General features: G+C 44.0%; 3 protein-coding genes and 1 long non-coding RNA gene across 7 annotated transcripts; 2 read left to right on the top strand and 2 right to left on the bottom strand.

The window, feature by feature from the left end:
• Nucleotides 1-1,325: 1,325 nt before the first annotated feature.
• Nucleotides 1,326-5,099, bottom strand: LOC117900022. 2 transcript variants are annotated; one of them, XR_004649258.1, is made up of 5 exons: nt 4,988-5,099; nt 4,282-4,425; nt 2,688-2,981; nt 1,782-1,903; nt 1,326-1,714 (listed from the first exon to the last, which is right to left on the bottom strand). It is a non-coding gene; the product is annotated as an uncharacterized LOC117900022 (long non-coding RNA). The 2 variants fall into 2 exon arrangements; XR_004649259.1 differs by lacking the exons at nt 4,282-4,425; nt 4,988-5,099 and adding an exon at nt 3,056-3,133.
• Nucleotides 5,100-7,055: 1,956 nt separating this feature from the next.
• Nucleotides 7,056-9,606, top strand: LOC117900020. The gene has a single exon (XM_034810207.1). The coding sequence runs from the start codon at nt 7,163-7,165 to the stop codon at nt 9,092-9,094; it is 1,932 nt and encodes a 643-aa protein (XP_034666098.1). The 5' UTR covers nt 7,056-7,162; the 3' UTR covers nt 9,095-9,606.
• A 75-nt stretch (nt 9,607-9,681) lies between these two features.
• On the top strand, nt 9,682-12,276 carry LOC117900021 (phospholipase A1 member A). Its single transcript, XM_034810209.1, has 5 exons — nt 9,682-9,928; nt 10,269-10,401; nt 10,468-10,830; nt 10,882-11,313; nt 11,380-12,276. Exons 2-5 carry the CDS (start codon nt 10,365-10,367, stop codon nt 11,985-11,987), a joined length of 1,440 nt encoding a protein of 479 aa, XP_034666100.1. The 5' UTR covers nt 9,682-9,928; nt 10,269-10,364; the 3' UTR covers nt 11,988-12,276.
• A 107-nt stretch (nt 12,277-12,383) lies between these two features.
• LOC117900018 (aspartate--tRNA ligase, mitochondrial) lies at nt 12,384-17,040 on the bottom strand. Of its 3 annotated transcripts, none has more exons than XM_034810205.1 (8): nt 16,885-17,040; nt 16,518-16,659; nt 16,243-16,441; nt 15,687-16,184; nt 15,447-15,625; nt 15,296-15,385; nt 13,767-15,230; nt 12,384-13,704 (listed from the first exon to the last, which is right to left on the bottom strand). In XM_034810205.1, the coding sequence occupies exons 3-8, from the start codon at nt 16,436-16,438 to the stop codon at nt 12,826-12,828; spliced, it is 3,306 nt and encodes a 1,101-aa protein (XP_034666096.1). In that variant the 5' UTR covers nt 16,439-16,441; nt 16,518-16,659; nt 16,885-17,040; the 3' UTR covers nt 12,384-12,825. The 3 variants fall into 3 exon arrangements, with proteins under 3 accessions (XP_034666096.1, XP_034666097.1, XP_034666095.1); XM_034810206.1 differs by having other exon boundaries at nt 16,959-17,026; XM_034810204.1 differs by lacking the exon at nt 16,885-17,040 and having other exon boundaries at nt 16,518-16,734.
• Between the last annotated feature and the right edge of the window lie 238 nt (nt 17,041-17,278).

The raw sequence follows: 17,278 nt of genomic DNA, 5'->3' as shown, positions 1-17,278 counted from the left end.
ACGCTCACATTTACATAATTATATTTGTAACTTTTAAAACTCCTTTTGAATTTTTAAAGCCGAGTCCTTAGCAAAATCACAAGCAACATGAAACCGATTCAGCGTAGATCAGGGCTGAAGTGGTTGCAAGCCTTCGAATGCAATACAAAATTCATAAAATTCGCCATTGCGAAAGTGGTACTTATGTATGTATAAAACCGCTGAAAGATGTTTTAAAAAAATCAGCATACCCTCCGTCTGCGATGTTTCTTGTAGTATAAGAAGAGAAGTGAAAAAACCGGCTGGCCAAATCAATTGCCAAAATGCATGGAGGTACGGATCGTGCATGCGGATAAAAACTCTTTTGGATTGCATAACCATTGCAATTTTGTTTTGCTGAAAAGCAGGGGGTGATCGGTGGGCATTCGGTGTGCGGGGAGATGTGTACGGTTATCGGTCGTTCAAACCGGTTGGCCAGCACGAGTGCGAAACTACTGACCGACAAAGCGGTAAAAAGCCTACAGCAGACGGAAGCGACGAAGCCCAGAGATGACGCTGGCGTCGCTTCATTGCATCCACTTTGTGCTACGCTTTGTGTTTATTTTTTGTGCACTTTTTCATTGTAACCTTTTTTAGCAGAAATTTAGGCTTCAACGTTGCATGCAAATGAGTTTCGGGTGGTTCAGAGGGTAGCCACTATTTGATCTTTTTGAGGAACTGCCCACAATTATGACCCGAGGGGATTTTACAATGTTAGTTGCCGATTATTGTGTCCAGGGGTCATTCATGGGGAACCACCAGCAGAACTTGGTACTTGCTTATTGAATTACTTGGAAAAATAATAAAAATGTTTTCTTGATTGATTAATAAAAAGGAATTCCTCAAAAATCATATCCAGGTTTAGTATATCAAGATTTAATTCAGTTTTTGACTCAAGTACTGAAGATATTGGCGGGACACGCCACATACATTTTTATTGAATTAAAAAAATTACAATATTTATAGCTACGCCCCTAAAATATGCTGTTTTGTTCAGCTTTTTCGTATGGTCCGTATGTAAAAATGTACATGTAGTACATTCGTTTATGGATGTCGCATCAATCTGAACAAAAATGTCAAATTAACTCAAGTAATATTTGATTAAAAGCCCTTAGGACCGTGTAGATTGAGAGCTATAGTTGGAGGCAATAAATTCAGGCTCAGCAATCAGCAATCTTATTTTCAAACGAATCTTTCTCTCACTCGAACTTGGAAACGATCTTCATAAATGCAGTTCCTCCTCGTTCAAAAATAATAAAACATTTTCTTTGTTTTGTTTCTAGGTTTTGTTTTTATTCCTGCAGTAGGTTGCTGTTGTTGTTTTGTTGCATGTGTTTGTTATTGACAATAAATTAAATCAAAGTCCAGTAAAATGCAGTTATACAATTATGTAAGTCTTACTAAATACGAATGCAAAATAAATTTGTGGCTTAGCAATGAAATTATAACAAAATTCTTGAATGTTCTTATTGATGGCTGTTGCTGTTGTTCTTGCTGCTGTTGCTGTTGTCGTTGGCATTTACTGTACATCATGGTCTATAAATTGTAAATTAAGTCAATTTCATTGCAAAACGTAAACGAAAAAGAAATCATAAAAGAAAATTTATGATTAGAACAAATGACGCCGTGGCCGCCAGAGCCTTGAGGATGGAACGATCTTGCACCACCTCGGAGTTGGAACAAATCTAGAGCAGCTCTAGAAAAATACACAGAAACCATAAGTGAGCCGAATCGGTGGAATATTTGTAATTAATGGTGCTTACCTCTCAGCATGGGTGGACCATACATCATCATAATGATAATGCTGATGCTGGCGAGCCCCCTGAGAACTGTGCTAAACTAATCGAGGGGCCTGACATGGGGCAGCTGGTGGCTTTGACGTCATCTGCAATGTGGGAATTCATTTGTTAAATACTATATATTTATGTATGTATGTATGTATGTATGTACATTGGGTGTACCATAAATCACAGATTGAAAGATTGTTTGCAATTGAAAACTGTTTTGGGATTTAAATATATTTTCGCTTTTACTTTCGCCTTTGATTTGCGTTTTGTTTGTTCAAGTGGTCGAATTGGCATAAACAATGGCCATAATCTCTTCAAGGTTTATTTTTAGTTCAAGATAATTCATTGAGGGATTTGGTCTCTTTTCTGGATTAATTTTCGCTCAATATTGCATTTTTGCCAGCGCAACAAAGTTTGCGAAATATTTAATAAAAATTAATTATAATTTTCCACCTTCAGCGTATCATAAATTCTGACCATAAAAAATGTCTTTGAACATTTTTATGCTGCTGTCGCATTGGGGAAATTTCAGGCAAGATTTGAAGCACAAAATTGCGAAACATTTGGAAGAATTCAGTGTGAAAACGATTTTTAATGTGTCTCAGGGGAAGCGAGAGGTTGAGTGGGGCAGGAAGGTGTTTAGTGGGCCATGTCGAAATGTTGTCGTTAAAAAATAGAACAAGAAAATCTATTTTTTCTTTTTGGAAATTATTATCGAGCTGCCAGTGCCAAACGGCGGCTGCCAAGAAATTTTCAACGATCGCTTGAGGTTCTGTCAAGGTTTTCCTCTCTGTCCGTTTGGCATTTCGAAAGATTTTTTATTCGACTTGCGTGGGCGTAATTGAATTAATTAGCCGCAGCACTTACTAAGACGGAACTCACCTGGCTTAGGTTACTAGTAGAAATCCATTAAATGCTAACATCTTAAACGCGTAAGGTCCTAAAGCTCCTCCTAGGCCACAAGTTGTTCATTGTTTAGGCTTGGAATTGAAATTCAACATGTAAGCTATCCTTGATTTACTGATGATTGATTGGGTTGATGGGTGAGGTGGGTTGTTTAGAATGCCGCTTCGTAGAAGGCATAGAGCAGGAACAGCAGAAAGGCCAGGATCAGGAAGGTGGTGAACAAACTTCTGGCCTCATTCATTTTGATTGGGTTGTTGTTGTTGTTGGTTGCTGATGATTACAATGGGAAATTATGGAATTAATTGAGTTAAAAAGCAATCCTATTGGCACACAAAAACACACACTTTTGGGGGTATAGTTTATTTTATTGGGCGACTGGTCCAACCGTTCGTAGCTAAAGGCACGCAATAACTGAGACTCTGAATTTTCGGATCTGAATCCGCTTCTCCACAAAATGTTGGCCAGCGCTTGGAATTATTGCTCTACCAAAAGACACACGCACGCCCATAGAATGGATTATATGTGGAATATATTCAATGATATATATAAAACATATATTCAGATATTTTGATCGTGCTTGTATGGGTGTCCAGTTGTTGCTCATATTTTCTTCGCTGCGGCACAAATATTTCCCACATTTTTATACACACACAGCAGCGGGCACACATATAGCTTATGGTTTGCCATATATTCAAGATATATATGCTTGGATTCCATGGGATTTGACTTCATCTCTGTCTCTCTCTCTCTCTCTATCTCTCATTCAGCAATTATTCATTTACTGGACAAATTTGCTTCTCTCTCAGAATCTGTATCGTGGACCTTGTCATTTCAAAACGTTTTCCAAATAATTTTGTTTATTTTTCTGTGGTTCATGGAAGAGGTGGGAAGAGAGCGGCATTTTCTCCAGCAGCCTGTTTGTTGCCTCAAGTTTTATATATTTATTTACTTTCAACCATTAAATGGATTCGCATTGTTTGCTGCCGCAATGTATCCAAATATTGATGAAATCTTGAATTTTCTCATTCTACATCAAACATTATAAATCAGTCACGGTGCCCTCATTGAGTTTATTGCACAACTTTGGGTCTTAATGAGTTTATTTTTCAAAGATTGTTGATTGATTCTGATTTGGTCAAAAGGGATTTATATTGATTTTTGGCTAATTGGGTTTTCGCATTGAACTTATTTCTCGAAACGAAATAATTTGAAGGCAATGGTGCTGTTGTTTATACAACATTAAAATAGTGTTTACCATTTGAGAAATGATTTCTATCATGTCATATAATTATCATGACAATAGAAAAGTTTTTGGCAGGGACTTTGACTACCAAAAGAGATTGATTGTGGATTATTATTCCTAGATTGAGATATAACTTTATAATTTTTAGAAGAGAACCCTTCAACCACAAGAAGACTTTTATCCAAAAAGTTATGAGCTCAGCACAGATGTCCCGATTTAAATTTAATAACTAAATAGTTCCCACACCAATTTCGCATTTAGCATAAGTTCCTTATACATCAAACGTCTAATCAACCTCTATAGCATAAATTGTATCACAAATCTTACCCCATATTCCTGCTCTAAGGACCTTCTAGTGGGCCCTGTGAGTCTACAATACTGCATAGATAAGGTACAGGCAGAAGAGCAGGAAGGCCAGGATGCCGAAGGTGGTCATGAGGTTCTTTGCTTCGCTCATATTGATTGGTTTTGCTGAAAAGAGATCCGGGGTAGAAATATTGTTTTTAATATTACTTTGGAAGGAAGCCAGACGACAGTGGTTGAAAATATATACAGGAAAATATGTGAAATTCTGTTTTTATACGGCGCGTGAAAATTTTAATTTGATAGAAACATTGAAAAGGCGGCCATAAATTCCGGGAAAAACACATTTCATTTTGTTTTTTGTAAATAAGCAAATCAAATAAAATTCTATTATATTCTATATAAAAAGATGTTTATATAAAGACAGATATCACAGCCATATGGAATATAAAAACTTGTAGTCTCTTCATATCTTTTCTTTATATCTATTTGAGGTTTCTTTGCTACATACAATATTGCTCGTAGAGCAATCAAAGAACCGCCTGTCTATATAGATGGAAATAATTCCAGGTTTTATAGATTGGAACAGTTCCAACAAATAAAAGAATTGATACAAATATTTATGAACACGGCACACTTGAATTCGATTTTTGATTTTTGCTTTAATGGCGGAGGAACTGCGAATCGTAGATGAGGTCGCACAGATCACTTGAGTTTGCTCCTGGTTTACCTTTGATTTCTTTTTTGGGGGAGACACAATTTCGTGCTATTAACTGGTGAAAGCCTTTGGCTCAACTAAACCGAACCGTCCACGAATGGCACGCACTTGCCGTCCTCCCTGTGAAAAGAAGATGAAATACTTAGAGAACTGCAAACACTGACATACACACTCAACCACCAGCAGATCTGACAAGTGGATATAGAATCACATACTCGTATACCCGCAACTATATGTGTGTCTCCGTGTATATAGCGAAACGTGCTGTGGCATTGGCCAAAATGAGACGCCGCTATGGTAGGGGGCCACAAGTGCAGACTTTTTGGAAAGTCGCTAAGATATAACATCGAAAATAAATAAAATAAATCTACGGCGCACATTTTGACAGTTTTCGAGCAGCCGTTGGCCGGATCTGAAGCTCAGCCATCAAGCAATAACAATACGCGTATTATAAATAATACTCGCACACCCGGCGAGACACTATATTGGTGTTCCATTTTCAGCCACACGAAACACAAAATAAAACCTGAAACATTTTTCTCCCAACTAATTGACAGATGGACAGATATTTTGGAATCTCTTGCAAGTGCAAAAGAACGGAGAAACATGAATATTTGGTTTGAGATCTTAAAGGTTTTTTGAGGTCATGGAAATACGTCAAGACACGACAGTGGCGTATTCAAGAAGGGAAAATATTTTTTGTAGAATGTAGAGATGTTCCTTTTTGGCTGTTCAATCAGGCAATTGATTGATTCCAATTGTGACATGCATTTCGACACCAATCTGTACACTGTATTTATACATATATCAGGTCCATGACTTCTAAAATAATACACACTTTCCTCAAAGCTGACACTTGTCATTAAGTCAATTTGGAAATGCACTGCGCAAATGGCGGAAAACAAACAAAACAATGTGACAAACATTCTCTATATTTAAATACATATATTTTGGACATAAATCTATAATTATGTGCAAGAAAAATGTGTGTACCTAATGAGCAAAATAATTATGTGAAGAGGAAAGAGCAAATGTTCACTTAGTTTAACTGGAACTTTGTTGATTTCAGAATGATATTTTTGTAAATTGCAAAAAGCTTTTAAAAATATTTCAAAAATTGCAAATGGATAAATGGACTGGAAATGCATTTACCAAAATTTTCGTTTAATGTTTTGTACGTGAGAATGTTTGCGGCTGTTGAAACTTATTGCAGCTGTAAACACATGGCGTATGCGTTATGTTTCTTATAAATTCAGAAATTGTGTAAATTCTGGTTCTGGCTGGTTCAAAGTAAATTAAAATGTTCCCTCATTTTGATGAACCATACAAGAAAAGGAATTTTGACTGGGGTAACAAATACAAAATACTCTTAATTATATTTTCCACTAGAATAATTTTAATTTAATTTTCTATGCTGTAAAACACCCAGAAACTCAACCACATAAATACATATAAAAATCAGAGTTCATTTCGTCATCAACTGATGTGAGGCATAAACAGAATTGTAACGAGAAGGGACGTGTGAGACGCTTCTTACGCGTCACAACTTTTATACCCGGCACTCAGTACTACATCTGCAACTTAGCGGTTATTTGTCAAATTTTACATTTTTTTCTTCATCTGTCATCTACATCAACAGAGGTTTTCGCTCTTTTGCGGGGGCGGAAGGGGGCGGGGCTCATTTTTGAAATACACTGGTTTCAGTGTGAGCATACAGCAGTCTGGTGCCAAAATTTGGTGGCTCTAGCTCTTATAGTCTCTGAGAACTAGCCGACAAACAAGACGGACAGACGGACGGACGGACGGACGGACGGACAGACAGACATGGCTCAATCGACTCGGCTATTCATGCTGATCAAGAATATATATACTTTATGGGGTCGGAAACGTTTCCTTCTGTGCGTTACATACAACCGTTATCCGCACAAATACAATATACCCTATTTACTCTTCGAGTACCGGGTATAAAAATCTTTAAGGTCAAGGCGGCTGCTGTACGCTGTGCGGAACTGAGGCACTCGGAGAGCAGCGAGAACTTGGAGAACTCTGATAGAAGCTAAGCTCAATGCACAGCATTCGAGGCTTATCATTAGGGTCTCGGGAGGTCGGTCTCTCACTCTCTGGGATAGACGAAATTTTTGCGCAGTTTTCGCGAAACCAAAGAAACGAGCGGACGATTAGAACAAAATGCGCTGGAAGCAACTGCTAACCGTGTGCTTAGTTATAGCCACTAAATCGGTGCTGGTGCTGGGAAAGAATGCCAAGGAGGCGGAGTCCGAAACGGGGATCGAATCGGGGCAATTCTTTAGCCAACTCTACAAGAGCAATCTCCGGCAGATGGTCCGCATGAAGAATGATTCAGCCGATGCCTGCGATGACTTCTATGCCCATGCCTGCGGTAACTTTGAGCAATCTCTGGTGGATGAGGAGGAAGTGCCACCGTATCTGTACAACAAACAAGATCGAATGAGCTTCTTTCAGGCACAGTATGGAAATTTCGAGACATTGCCAGGTCGCTTGATCTCCCAGCTGTACTCGGAGTGTCGCAGCAGAGGGGAGAATCATGTGCTGAGTGTGAGGCCGCAGCTGCCGCACTGGGAGCGTCTGCTGGAGGAGATTCCATTCCTGAGAGAGCATGGGGAAGAGCTCTCCACGTGGCCCTTCCTCCGGCATCAGTGGGAACGCAGGCAGCTAGATGGGAGGCTCAATTGGATCGCTCTCTCAGCTCAGCTGGCGGCGCATGGGCTGCCAACACTCCTCCACATCTACTTTGCCGTGCAGACCATCTATGTGAGTGCCATCCAGAATCAACCTTGTCCCAGCATGGAGGAGTTCCAGTCGAGTATGTCCGATGTCCTGGCGGGTCGCCATCGCAATGTGGGACACATAGTCGCCCACGAGATGCGAATCCTATGCCGTGGAATGAGAGGAGAACTGCCGCTAGTCAGGAGTCTTACAAGGAATGGCAGAACCACACCTACACCCGATCAGGAGCAGCTCCTACTGGACGACAATACCATGGAGTACTTTCAGCACTTTTTCGCAGCACTCAACTTCACAGAGGAGCAGCTGGAGACGGCGCGAAAACTCCCTTTGGATGTGGAGAAGATAACCCAAGCTTGGCAGGTCCTGCGGCAAACGGAACCCCGCATCGTGTACAACTATGTGCTGTGGCAGGCCAAGGAGCAGCTCCTCTACACGGATTGCTACCAGCTGGCCGAGGAGTTCGAGCGTTTACTGCACTCTGAATACTGGCAGTGGCATGTCCTGAGTCCCCAGATAAGCCGAGAGGTGGCACTGGCCTCCTATCAACTGCATACCACACGCTTCCAGCAGCGGCGACGCTCGACTCTGTCTCGAAGGGATTGGTATGGCCACCTGCTGCCAGCTTCAGTGGAACGCAAGGAGCTGCAGGTGGCCCGAGTGCTGCAGTCCCATGCTCAGGCCTACCTCAATATCACGGAACTAAACGATAGCTACAGGGATCTGGGCTTCTCCAGCAATGCCTTCCATGGGAATCTGCTGCTGCTCAGACGAGCCCAACTTCGGCACAGCTTCAGCTCGCCCTACATCGACGAGGAGGATGTCAATGGTCCAGCCTACTTCCTGCGCCACTTTCTGCACTTTGTGCTGCTCTCGCTCCATCGACCCATCTATCACTACTATGCCACCCAGGGCCTGGAGCTGTGGCGCCAGTCGCAACTCCTGCTGGACACCGACGGACGGTACACCGCCCTGGACTGCCTGGAGCGACAGTCGCTGCAGCACTACGACTCCCGTCTGGCGCCCATCTACCGGCAACTCAGCACGGATGAGATTGGGGAGATCTTTCTCTTTTATCGCTCCTTTCAGGCCACTCTGCGGGACTATCGCTTCTGGCTTCAGGGCGAGCGCTTCGCCTTTGCAGAGACTTTTGTGCTGAAGTACTTTCAGCTGGATCCGCACCGGGTGCTCTTCTATGCGGTGGCCCAGCAGCTGTGCAACCGTCAGACGCAGATCTTTGCCGCCCAACTGAATCGGGGATACTTGAATATGCCCGAGTTCCAAGAGGCGTTCAAGTGTGACCCGGATAAGCCCATGAATCCACCAGCCAGGTGTATGCTCAGTGTGTGTGATTAATAAATCAAAGTTCCATCTATTTAAGTATTATCTGAGCGGTTCAATACGAACAGCCTTAAGACTTGCACATATGTAAATACATATCCTATAAATAATTTAATGGAGCTGACGAAACTACCAATCTGTGGGCCCACATGTCGCTCATTTATGGGCACGGGTGGCAAATGTACATAAATATTGTATGTCTGTCTATTAATTCGCATTTTGTTTGACATTCCGTAGAGAAGATTATTGGTACACATTTATGCATGTGTGTAGAAATAGATATAGAATAGATATAGTTTGGATTTGGTGCGGAATTATCGTGGGTGTTCTAGACACACGTATTGGCTATAAATTGGAAAACCATGAGGGACGCTTCCAGGGAGCTAAAACACACTTCTGGGCAGAACAGAATAAATATATTCATGTACGAATCACGATAAATCACTTGCCATGACAGCCACACAACACATAATGATATCCATCGAGTGTGGTCTATAAAGTAAAATCCAACCAAAATGTTAATCTCATTCAGATTTGTTTTCATTGACCTGGGTCGGGAATATTACCGAGTTATCTATGTGGGTTTCGCGTCGCGCTGCGAGTCTGTGTCAATAATGGCATAAGATTCTGGTTAAGGCCAGGCCCGATAACAAGTGCCTACCACAAGACTTGGACATGGGATTCCTATAAATGCGAAAGACAAGCGAACATTTGCCTCTGTACGTGCGCCGTGATCTCTGGCGATCACAACAACAAAAAGTTTTCATTCAGTAAACGCATTCTGCTGGCAATTGAAACCACAAACACGTAGGCGAGTGTGGAGCGGTTCGGCAGAGTGTTGGTGTAAGTGTAAGTGACTGTTGAGAGAGAGAGATTGATTGTTGTGCGAATGCGTTTATGAGTTCTGGAAGACAAACATCATGTGGAAGTGGAAAAATTAAATATTTAATATTGAAATCTTTCTGTAAATTTATACGTTAAAATTCCCTCGTCTAAACCGCGTGTTCAAATCATAGATAATATCTCAGGCATTCGTTTGACTTGAAATTCTCTTTATGGTTTCACTTTTCCACCCGTAACTCTCACTTTATTGCCCGTACTCTCACTCATACCATTGCCCCTGGCCATGGCCATGTCCACTCATTATAGTTCGGCCAAAATTGTATTAACTTGCCCAGCCGGCCTTCAGTTTCTCCAACGTTTTCAGCCCAAGCGCTCCATGAAGCGCTAAAAGAAATTTAGTTTTAAGTCACTGGAAATATCAAGCGGAACTTAAAGGGATAAAATGCATTATTTGTGCCCATTGGTTGGACTGGCATTGGGTGAGTAACGATTAATGTGTGGACTGAAATTTAAGGAAAATAAATTATCATCTCTCTTATCCCCAGTCAGCATTTGCCAGGCAGCTTCAACGAGGAGTTTTGCAACCAGCAAACCACTGCCCATCCATGAGGATGTTGGCTCCACATCCACACTGGCTCCCACGAGTGTCACGCCCTCACCCACCAATAGAGACATTACTCTGGGGCCCTGCAAGTGGGTCGTGGGCCGAAGTTGTCCCGATCCGGACGTCAAGTATTATATTTACACGCGGCATAACGCAATGGATAGACAATGTCTGCACATCGATGATAGCCTGGAAAAGTCCAATCTGACAGACTCCTACTTCAATCCCCGACATCCCACAAAGATCATCATTCATGGCTATAACTCGGATATGTTTCTACATCCGCTACAGAAAATGCGAGATGGTGAGATTGAAATTACAAATTTGAACGCCATTAACTCCTCTTTATCCCTAGAATACCTCTCTAAATCGGATTATAATATTATCTATGTGGATTGGAGCGTCTTGTCGCCGGGTCCCTGCTACATCAGTGCCGTGCACAATGTTCGTCATGCAGGCACATGCACGGCCCAGCTGGTGGAGCGTCTGGTGGAGACAGGCAATACGGATATCCATGTGATTGGCTTCTCCCTTGGGGCACAGCTGCCCAACTACATCGCGAGGAATCTAAGCTCATTTGTGCTGCCCAGAATTACGGGCTTGGATCCGGCAATGCCGCTGTTTATTACCTCCGGAGATGCGGACAAGCTGGATCCGAGCGATGCCACCTACGTGGATGTGTATCATACGAATGCTCTCGTTCAGGGAAAGTTGGAGAGATGTGGACACGCCGATTTCTATATGAATGGAGGCATTATGCAGCCAGGCTGTAATGGACAGAAGATTAGTAAGTGGCAAAGAAAATTACCTAAAAATTTAAGATTGATTTTGGTTTATCTCCCCTCCCCTGTAGATTCATTTGCCTGCAGTCACCAGCGCGCTCCTGCCTACTTCCTGGAGTCCATACGCTCGCCCAAAGGTTTCTGGGGCTGGGCATGCAGTGGGTACATCTCTTACCTGCTCGGTATGTGTCCTCCCACGAATTTCCTGCTGGAAGCTGGTGACAACATTCGTTCCACTACTCGAGGCATGTTTATGATCGACACCAACGACAGTTCTCCCTATGCCCTGGGCAAGTGGACGGATCTGCCAACACTGGGGGCCAAGCAGCCGCATATGCGTGCTCCTCCGAATCATCTGAAGGCACCGCCCAATCAGAGTGTGGATCCCCTGCTGCAGCACATCGATCAGTTTGGCAAACTGGCGGCCAACTTCAACAATCTGGCAATGTCGCCCAGTGGCCGAGATCCCTACGAGCACTGGACCAGCTTTAGTCCGGAGAACAAGGAAAACGATGACGATGAATCCGTGGAGGAGCAGGATTTGGTGGAATTCATTGATCCAGATGATCGCCAGCTGTCCACACAAACTCCACCAACCATGGACTGGTGGGATTATCGAAGGAATCTCACGTATGGCTTTATGGAAAATAATATTTTCGCCATGCCAAAGTTGAAGTAGCCCCAAGATCGTGTTAGTGCTAGTTAAAACCCGCCCTTGCCCCCATCCATTCCTTACTAATAATTAACGGATGCATTCTTCATTGTGAGGTGATAATCCAGCAAATGCAAGTACAGTGCGTTTCAAAACTAAATGTACACACTATGCGTAAGATTGTAACTTAATTGCGGTTTAATCATGCAGCATTTTAACATAGATCTATGTATTCCTGAGCCCTAGAACAATAATTTTTGTTAATAAATAAATTAGTTTAATAAAGAACAGTAAATGATAAATAATTTTGTAAATATATAAAAAATACAAAAATTGATTAAGAACATATAATTTAGAGCTTAAAGATTGGAAGGTAAAGTACCATTTGGGGGGGATTAATAGCCTTCATTAACATTATTTTACTTTCATTCCTTAATTGACAATTTGAAAAGTTCCAAAACTGAATGGAAAAGTGGATTGTGCTTGCGCTTATAGTTGTGAAACGCAGTGTATGGGTATGGGTTTAATTGTTTAATTCAAGCATCGTATATAATTTTAAACAATTCCGGAATACAAGAGCAGTTTTGTAATAAATTTGTTTTAAAGCCATATTTAATTAGAAATGGACTTGAAGAATATGGAGTGCCGGTTCGGAAATCGTATTATCGGTATTATTATGCTGTATCCTCTCGTTTCTAATGCAGGGATTACAATTGGGGATCCCACCCTGAATGCTATGATTGTTATTGACTTCCCCTGTCCCCTGTCCATTTCGTCCGTCCATCTTTGAATTCTGAGCTTAAAAGTAAAATGCTAATCCGTACAATAATAATCGCCACTGACTGACTGCTGCTGCTGCTGCTCCCTACACCTTTTTTTTGACGACTCTTTTGGCACGCGTTGTCGGCGTTGCGGGGACTGATGGGGTGGCTGCCTGGGGTGGTGGGGATGGTGATTCAGGTGTTTCTACAGCTGCGACTGGGACTGCTGCGGAGGACTCTGGCTCCTCTTCAGTTTTTACCGGTTGCTGCTCATCGATAGCCTCCACCTTAATGTCCATCTCCATTTCGGGCTGCTCAGTATCACTGTTGCCGGACATGGGCGATGGCGGGGCACGCACTCGATCGGGATCATCATCCTCTTGGTCGAGCGACGTGCTATTGGTGCTGGCATCCTCTTCCTCCAGCACCGACAGGTGATAGAGCTTCATGTCCTCCTCGGAAATGGGCACGGGTGCATTCGAGAGTGGATCGCGACCATTCAGCGACTTGGGGAATGCAATCACATCGCGAATCGATCGCGCCCTGCACAATATGGCGATGAGCCGATCCAGGCCCAGTGCGATGCCACCATGCGGCGGGCAGCCCGACTCTAAGGCACTCAGTAAATGTGACAAATGCTCGTGCGGTATCTTCAGGATCTGTTCCAATATAAACTGTTGCATATCGCGGTCGTGGATGCGAATGGAGCCGCCGCCAACCTCTTGGCCATTGAGCACCAGATCGTAAGCCTGCGAGCGTATGTTCTCCAGGTTTTCGCAGCTGGTGGCAAAATTATCCAAATCATCGATGTGCGGCTGCGTGAACGGATGATGGACGCTCTCCAGCTGATTTGTCTCACGATTGCGCTCGAACAGGGGAAAATCTATGACCCACAGGAAGCGATAGTCGTTGGGCTTCTTCATCTTGACATTCTCCACCAGAAAATCGTGGTAATCCAGTCGGATGCGACCCAACAATGTGCGCTGTTAAAATATCGAAAAGTTTCATAGAGATTAAGAGGCGAAAGTCTTGAAGTTAAACTTACAGTTTCTACTTTGGGTCCAATGCCCAGGAAGAGCAGATCATTCTCCTCGAGATCAAACTTTTCTGTAATTTCAGTGGCCACCTGCTCGCCCAGCAGTTTGCCAAGACGATCCAGCACATCCGTGGCGGGTCCGAATTTGCGCACAAACAGCGTACCAGCAAAGTCTTTGCCCAGACCCTCGTAGTGCTTGCGGGCAGCACCATTCCAGAAGGCCTCGCTCGCTCGCACCACAATGGCATAGGCGGCAAGATCGCCCTCATGCTTGTTCTTGAAGTCCTCGCTCTTGTCGATAATGTCGGAAACGTTGGTCAGCAGAAAGCCGAAGCGTGTGTCGGGCTTGTCGTTGCCGTATTTCTCCAGTGCCTCCTCGTAGGTGATGCGACGGAATGGAGTCTGCAGCTTGGGCAGATTCTTGGGCCACGAATAGCGCAGAGTCTCCTCAATCAGCTGCATAATGCCATCACGACTGGTAAACGACAGCTCTATGTCGAGCTGTGTGAATTCCGGCTGACGATCGGGACGCGTTGCCTCGTCACGGTAGCATCGCGCCACTTGGAAATACCGATCGATGCCGCCAGACATGAGCATTTGCTTGAACTGCTGCGGGCTCTGGACGAGCGAATAAAAGTGTCCGGCCTTGCGGGTGGGCACCACAAACTCCTGAGCACCGCCCGGTGTGCGTCGGAACAGAGTCGGCGTCTCCACCTCGACAAAGCCCAAATAGTTGACGAGATATTCGCGCATCTTCATGATAACCGAGGAGCGCAGGCGGAGATTGTGCTGCATGTCATTGAACCTCAAGTCCAGATAGCGATGAGTGAGTCGGAGTCGCTCTCCGGCACGATTGAATTTACGTATCTCGAAGGGCAGATTCTTCTTGGACGGATTCAGCACCAGAACCGTGTCCGCCTCCACTTCAACGTGTCCGGTGCTCATTTTAGGATTTACAGTGGCGCCTGGCCGTGGTATTACCGTGCCCTCCACCCGCACAATTGACTCAATGGGCACGCCAGTCTCTGCATACTCCTCCAGACCCTTGGTCTTCGGCAACAGCAGCACTTGCGTCTGGCCATAGGCATCGCGCAGTATGAAGAACTTGTTCATCCGCTGGAATTCCAGCCATCCGCATATGACAACCTTTTCGTTGATCTCATTCGATGTGAGCTCCCCACAATTGTGCGTGCGATCAGCAAACTTATTCGTGTCGGCCACCTTTATGCGCTGCTCGGTATTGCTGCCATTGTTCGTGGATAACGTGGTCTCCGGCCCACCGTCTTCCTTGGGCTCACCATTGTTGCTGTCCGCATGGGAGGAGCCGCAAGCGGCGGCCTCTTCAGCCTCCAGATCATCAATGGACATCTTCTGTTGTTTCTCTTTGATTTTAATGGGTCCGTCGTATGGATCATCGGGATTCAAGATCTTGACGCTCGTCACACTAACCTCCACCTCGCCAGTGTCGTATTTCTAAAAGAAAAATACAATCAATGAAACAATTATTTATGGGAAAAAAGGTTTTGGCTAAAACTTACCAAATTAATATTGGCTTTGGGTCTGCCCAGCACTTTTCCCACCACTTGGAGCACAGTTTGGTCGGGCGTGGACATAAAAGTGTCTACAAGCTGCGTGTAAATATGCGGAACATTTAATAACATAAAAGATTTATGCAAAAGATGGACTCACCGACTGATCTTCAATCATTAACTGAGTTTGTCCATAGCCATCCTTGAGCTGCAGGAATTTATTGTTTTTCGTTGATGGTATCCAGCCCACCAGAGTAACAGTTTTTCCCACATCATCGCGCCTCAGATCGTTGCACGTTAGATCGCGATTTTCAAAGTATTTCAGAATGTTTTCGTTCCCTGTTAAATCGATTATTAATATATTTCAAACTGCACTTTTCTACTCTATTCTGAGACTCACTGGCAATCTTGTATTCGGTGCTGGTTATGCCCTGAGTGCTCTGCTGCTGCACCATGGTGCTGTAGCTGCGCTTATCGCCCGCTCGCTTTGTGCCACTCGCCGGGAAGTGGATGTTGAGGATATCTTGAACCTCAACCTCTATTTCGCCCGTTGGCATCGTTTGATTGCAGGAATTGTGCGGCCTCCTCATCACTTGGCCCACAATCGTGAGCGTTGTGTTCTCGGGCATGTTGTTCATGCGTCGCGCCACCCGGGGATGCTTGTCCTCGAGAACAACCAGCTGGCAGGCGCCACCATTGCGATCCCTCAGCTCAGCGAAGCGATTCACTCGCTTCTTGATCAGCCTACCCGAGAGTTCCACGAACAGGCCGCAATGATGATTCCTTAGTTCGCCGCAACTCTGCCTCATGGGCTGCGGGGGCTGCGAGTTCATGTTGATGTTGCTGGCCATGGCGCTCATAAGTTGCATCATGTCATTGTAGGAAACGTTGGGGCCCACTGCAGCAGGAGCAAAATGTATATTTGGAATTCTTTTTTGCTTTCTTTTGGTACTTACTATTAAAGGGATTGGGTCCTGGGCCGAAGTTGTCGTTGTAGCCGCCACCGTTTCCGCCTCCATTGCCACCGCCGCCTCGATAATTGTCAAAATCATTATAGCCACCGCCGCCATAGCCAGGGCCACCTGGCGGACCACCCGGTCCGCCGCCATAACGCCCGCCACCTCCACCGCCGCCACGATACCGACCACTCATTATCTGCTTGGGGATTGGCGAACTCATGTTAAACTATTTCTAGCATTGAAAGACATCCAGGCACACACGGTACACTTACGTGACTACAATCAGCCGGGTCTTCCGCTAGCGCTAATGAAATTGGGGAGTTCTGGTGCCGCCTTAAATTTCCACTGCTCGCCGACGCACGATGCACGAGTGCTGCTTGTAGTTGCAGTCTCTGGTGACTACGCCAAATCGTCCTGGAAATTGATAACATTGTGTTAGACAAATCGCGTTCCTCATTTAATTATGGCCGCATGCAAGCGCTGATGTAAAAAATTGTCAGACCCAGCGCGAGACACAGACACACACGTAACACATACACTGGCAATTGGACAATCGCACACACACACACGATATCTATGTGTGCCGGGCGTCGCGAAAATGCCGACGAAAAACATGCCAAACACTCTTTGAGAACCTACCGTAGCAGGTGAACTGATGGCAAAGCCACAATTGCACTTTGTTTAACAAAATAAATAACGCCAGAATAATGCACCTAAACTATATATATTACGCTGATATTGAATTTTTATGAAAAATGGTTGTTTTGGCTTGGTTTCAGAACTACCAGTGTGATATCGGAGTTATCGCTGAAATATACTGCCCGACCCTCAAAAATATACCATCATTTTCTAAAAATACCGTAAATTTACCGAATCGTCATTCATTTTTCTCGATTTTGATATTCTATTTAATATTACTAGCAAGCTAAAACTCTCAGTGTTGAACCTATAATTATAACCGGTTCATTGATAAATTGTCTGTGTTCTGAAAGCCTTATTTGCATGTAATATTCAATTGAAAATTCAACTTTCA

Source organism: Drosophila subobscura, chromosome U (assembly GCF_008121235.1).
Source record: "Drosophila subobscura isolate 14011-0131.10 chromosome U, UCBerk_Dsub_1.0, whole genome shotgun sequence".
Taxonomy (NCBI): Eukaryota; Metazoa; Arthropoda; class Insecta; order Diptera; family Drosophilidae; genus Drosophila; species Drosophila subobscura.
Note: the sequence above shows the minus strand (reverse complement) of the source record. Positions and strands in the feature narration are given on the sequence as shown.

Bases quoted from the DNA above. Each gene is read 5' to 3' on its own strand.
- LOC117900020 (XM_034810207.1), top strand. From the start codon at position 7,163: ATGCGCTGGAAGCAACTGCTAACCGTGTGCTTAGTTATAGCCACTAAA.
- LOC117900018 (XM_034810204.1), bottom strand. From the start codon at position 16,676: ATGTTATCAATTTCCAGGACGATTTGGCGTAGTCACCAGAGACTGCAA. The intron at 16,185-16,242 runs GTAAGTACCAAA...CTCCTGCTGCAG, and splicing joins AGGACCCAATCCCTTTAATA to TGGGCCCCAACGTTTCCTAC. The intron at 15,231-15,295 runs GTAAGTTTTAGC...TTTTTCTTTTAG, and splicing joins CCAAAGCCAATATTAATTTG to AAATACGACACTGGCGAGGT.
- LOC117900021 (XM_034810209.1), top strand. From the start codon at position 10,365: ATGCATTATTTGTGCCCATTGGTTGGACTGGCATTGG. The intron at 10,402-10,467 runs GTGAGTAACGAT...TCTTATCCCCAG, and splicing joins ATTGGTTGGACTGGCATTGG to TCAGCATTTGCCAGGCAGCT. The intron at 10,831-10,881 runs GTGAGATTGAAA...CTTTATCCCTAG, and splicing joins GCTACAGAAAATGCGAGATG to AATACCTCTCTAAATCGGAT.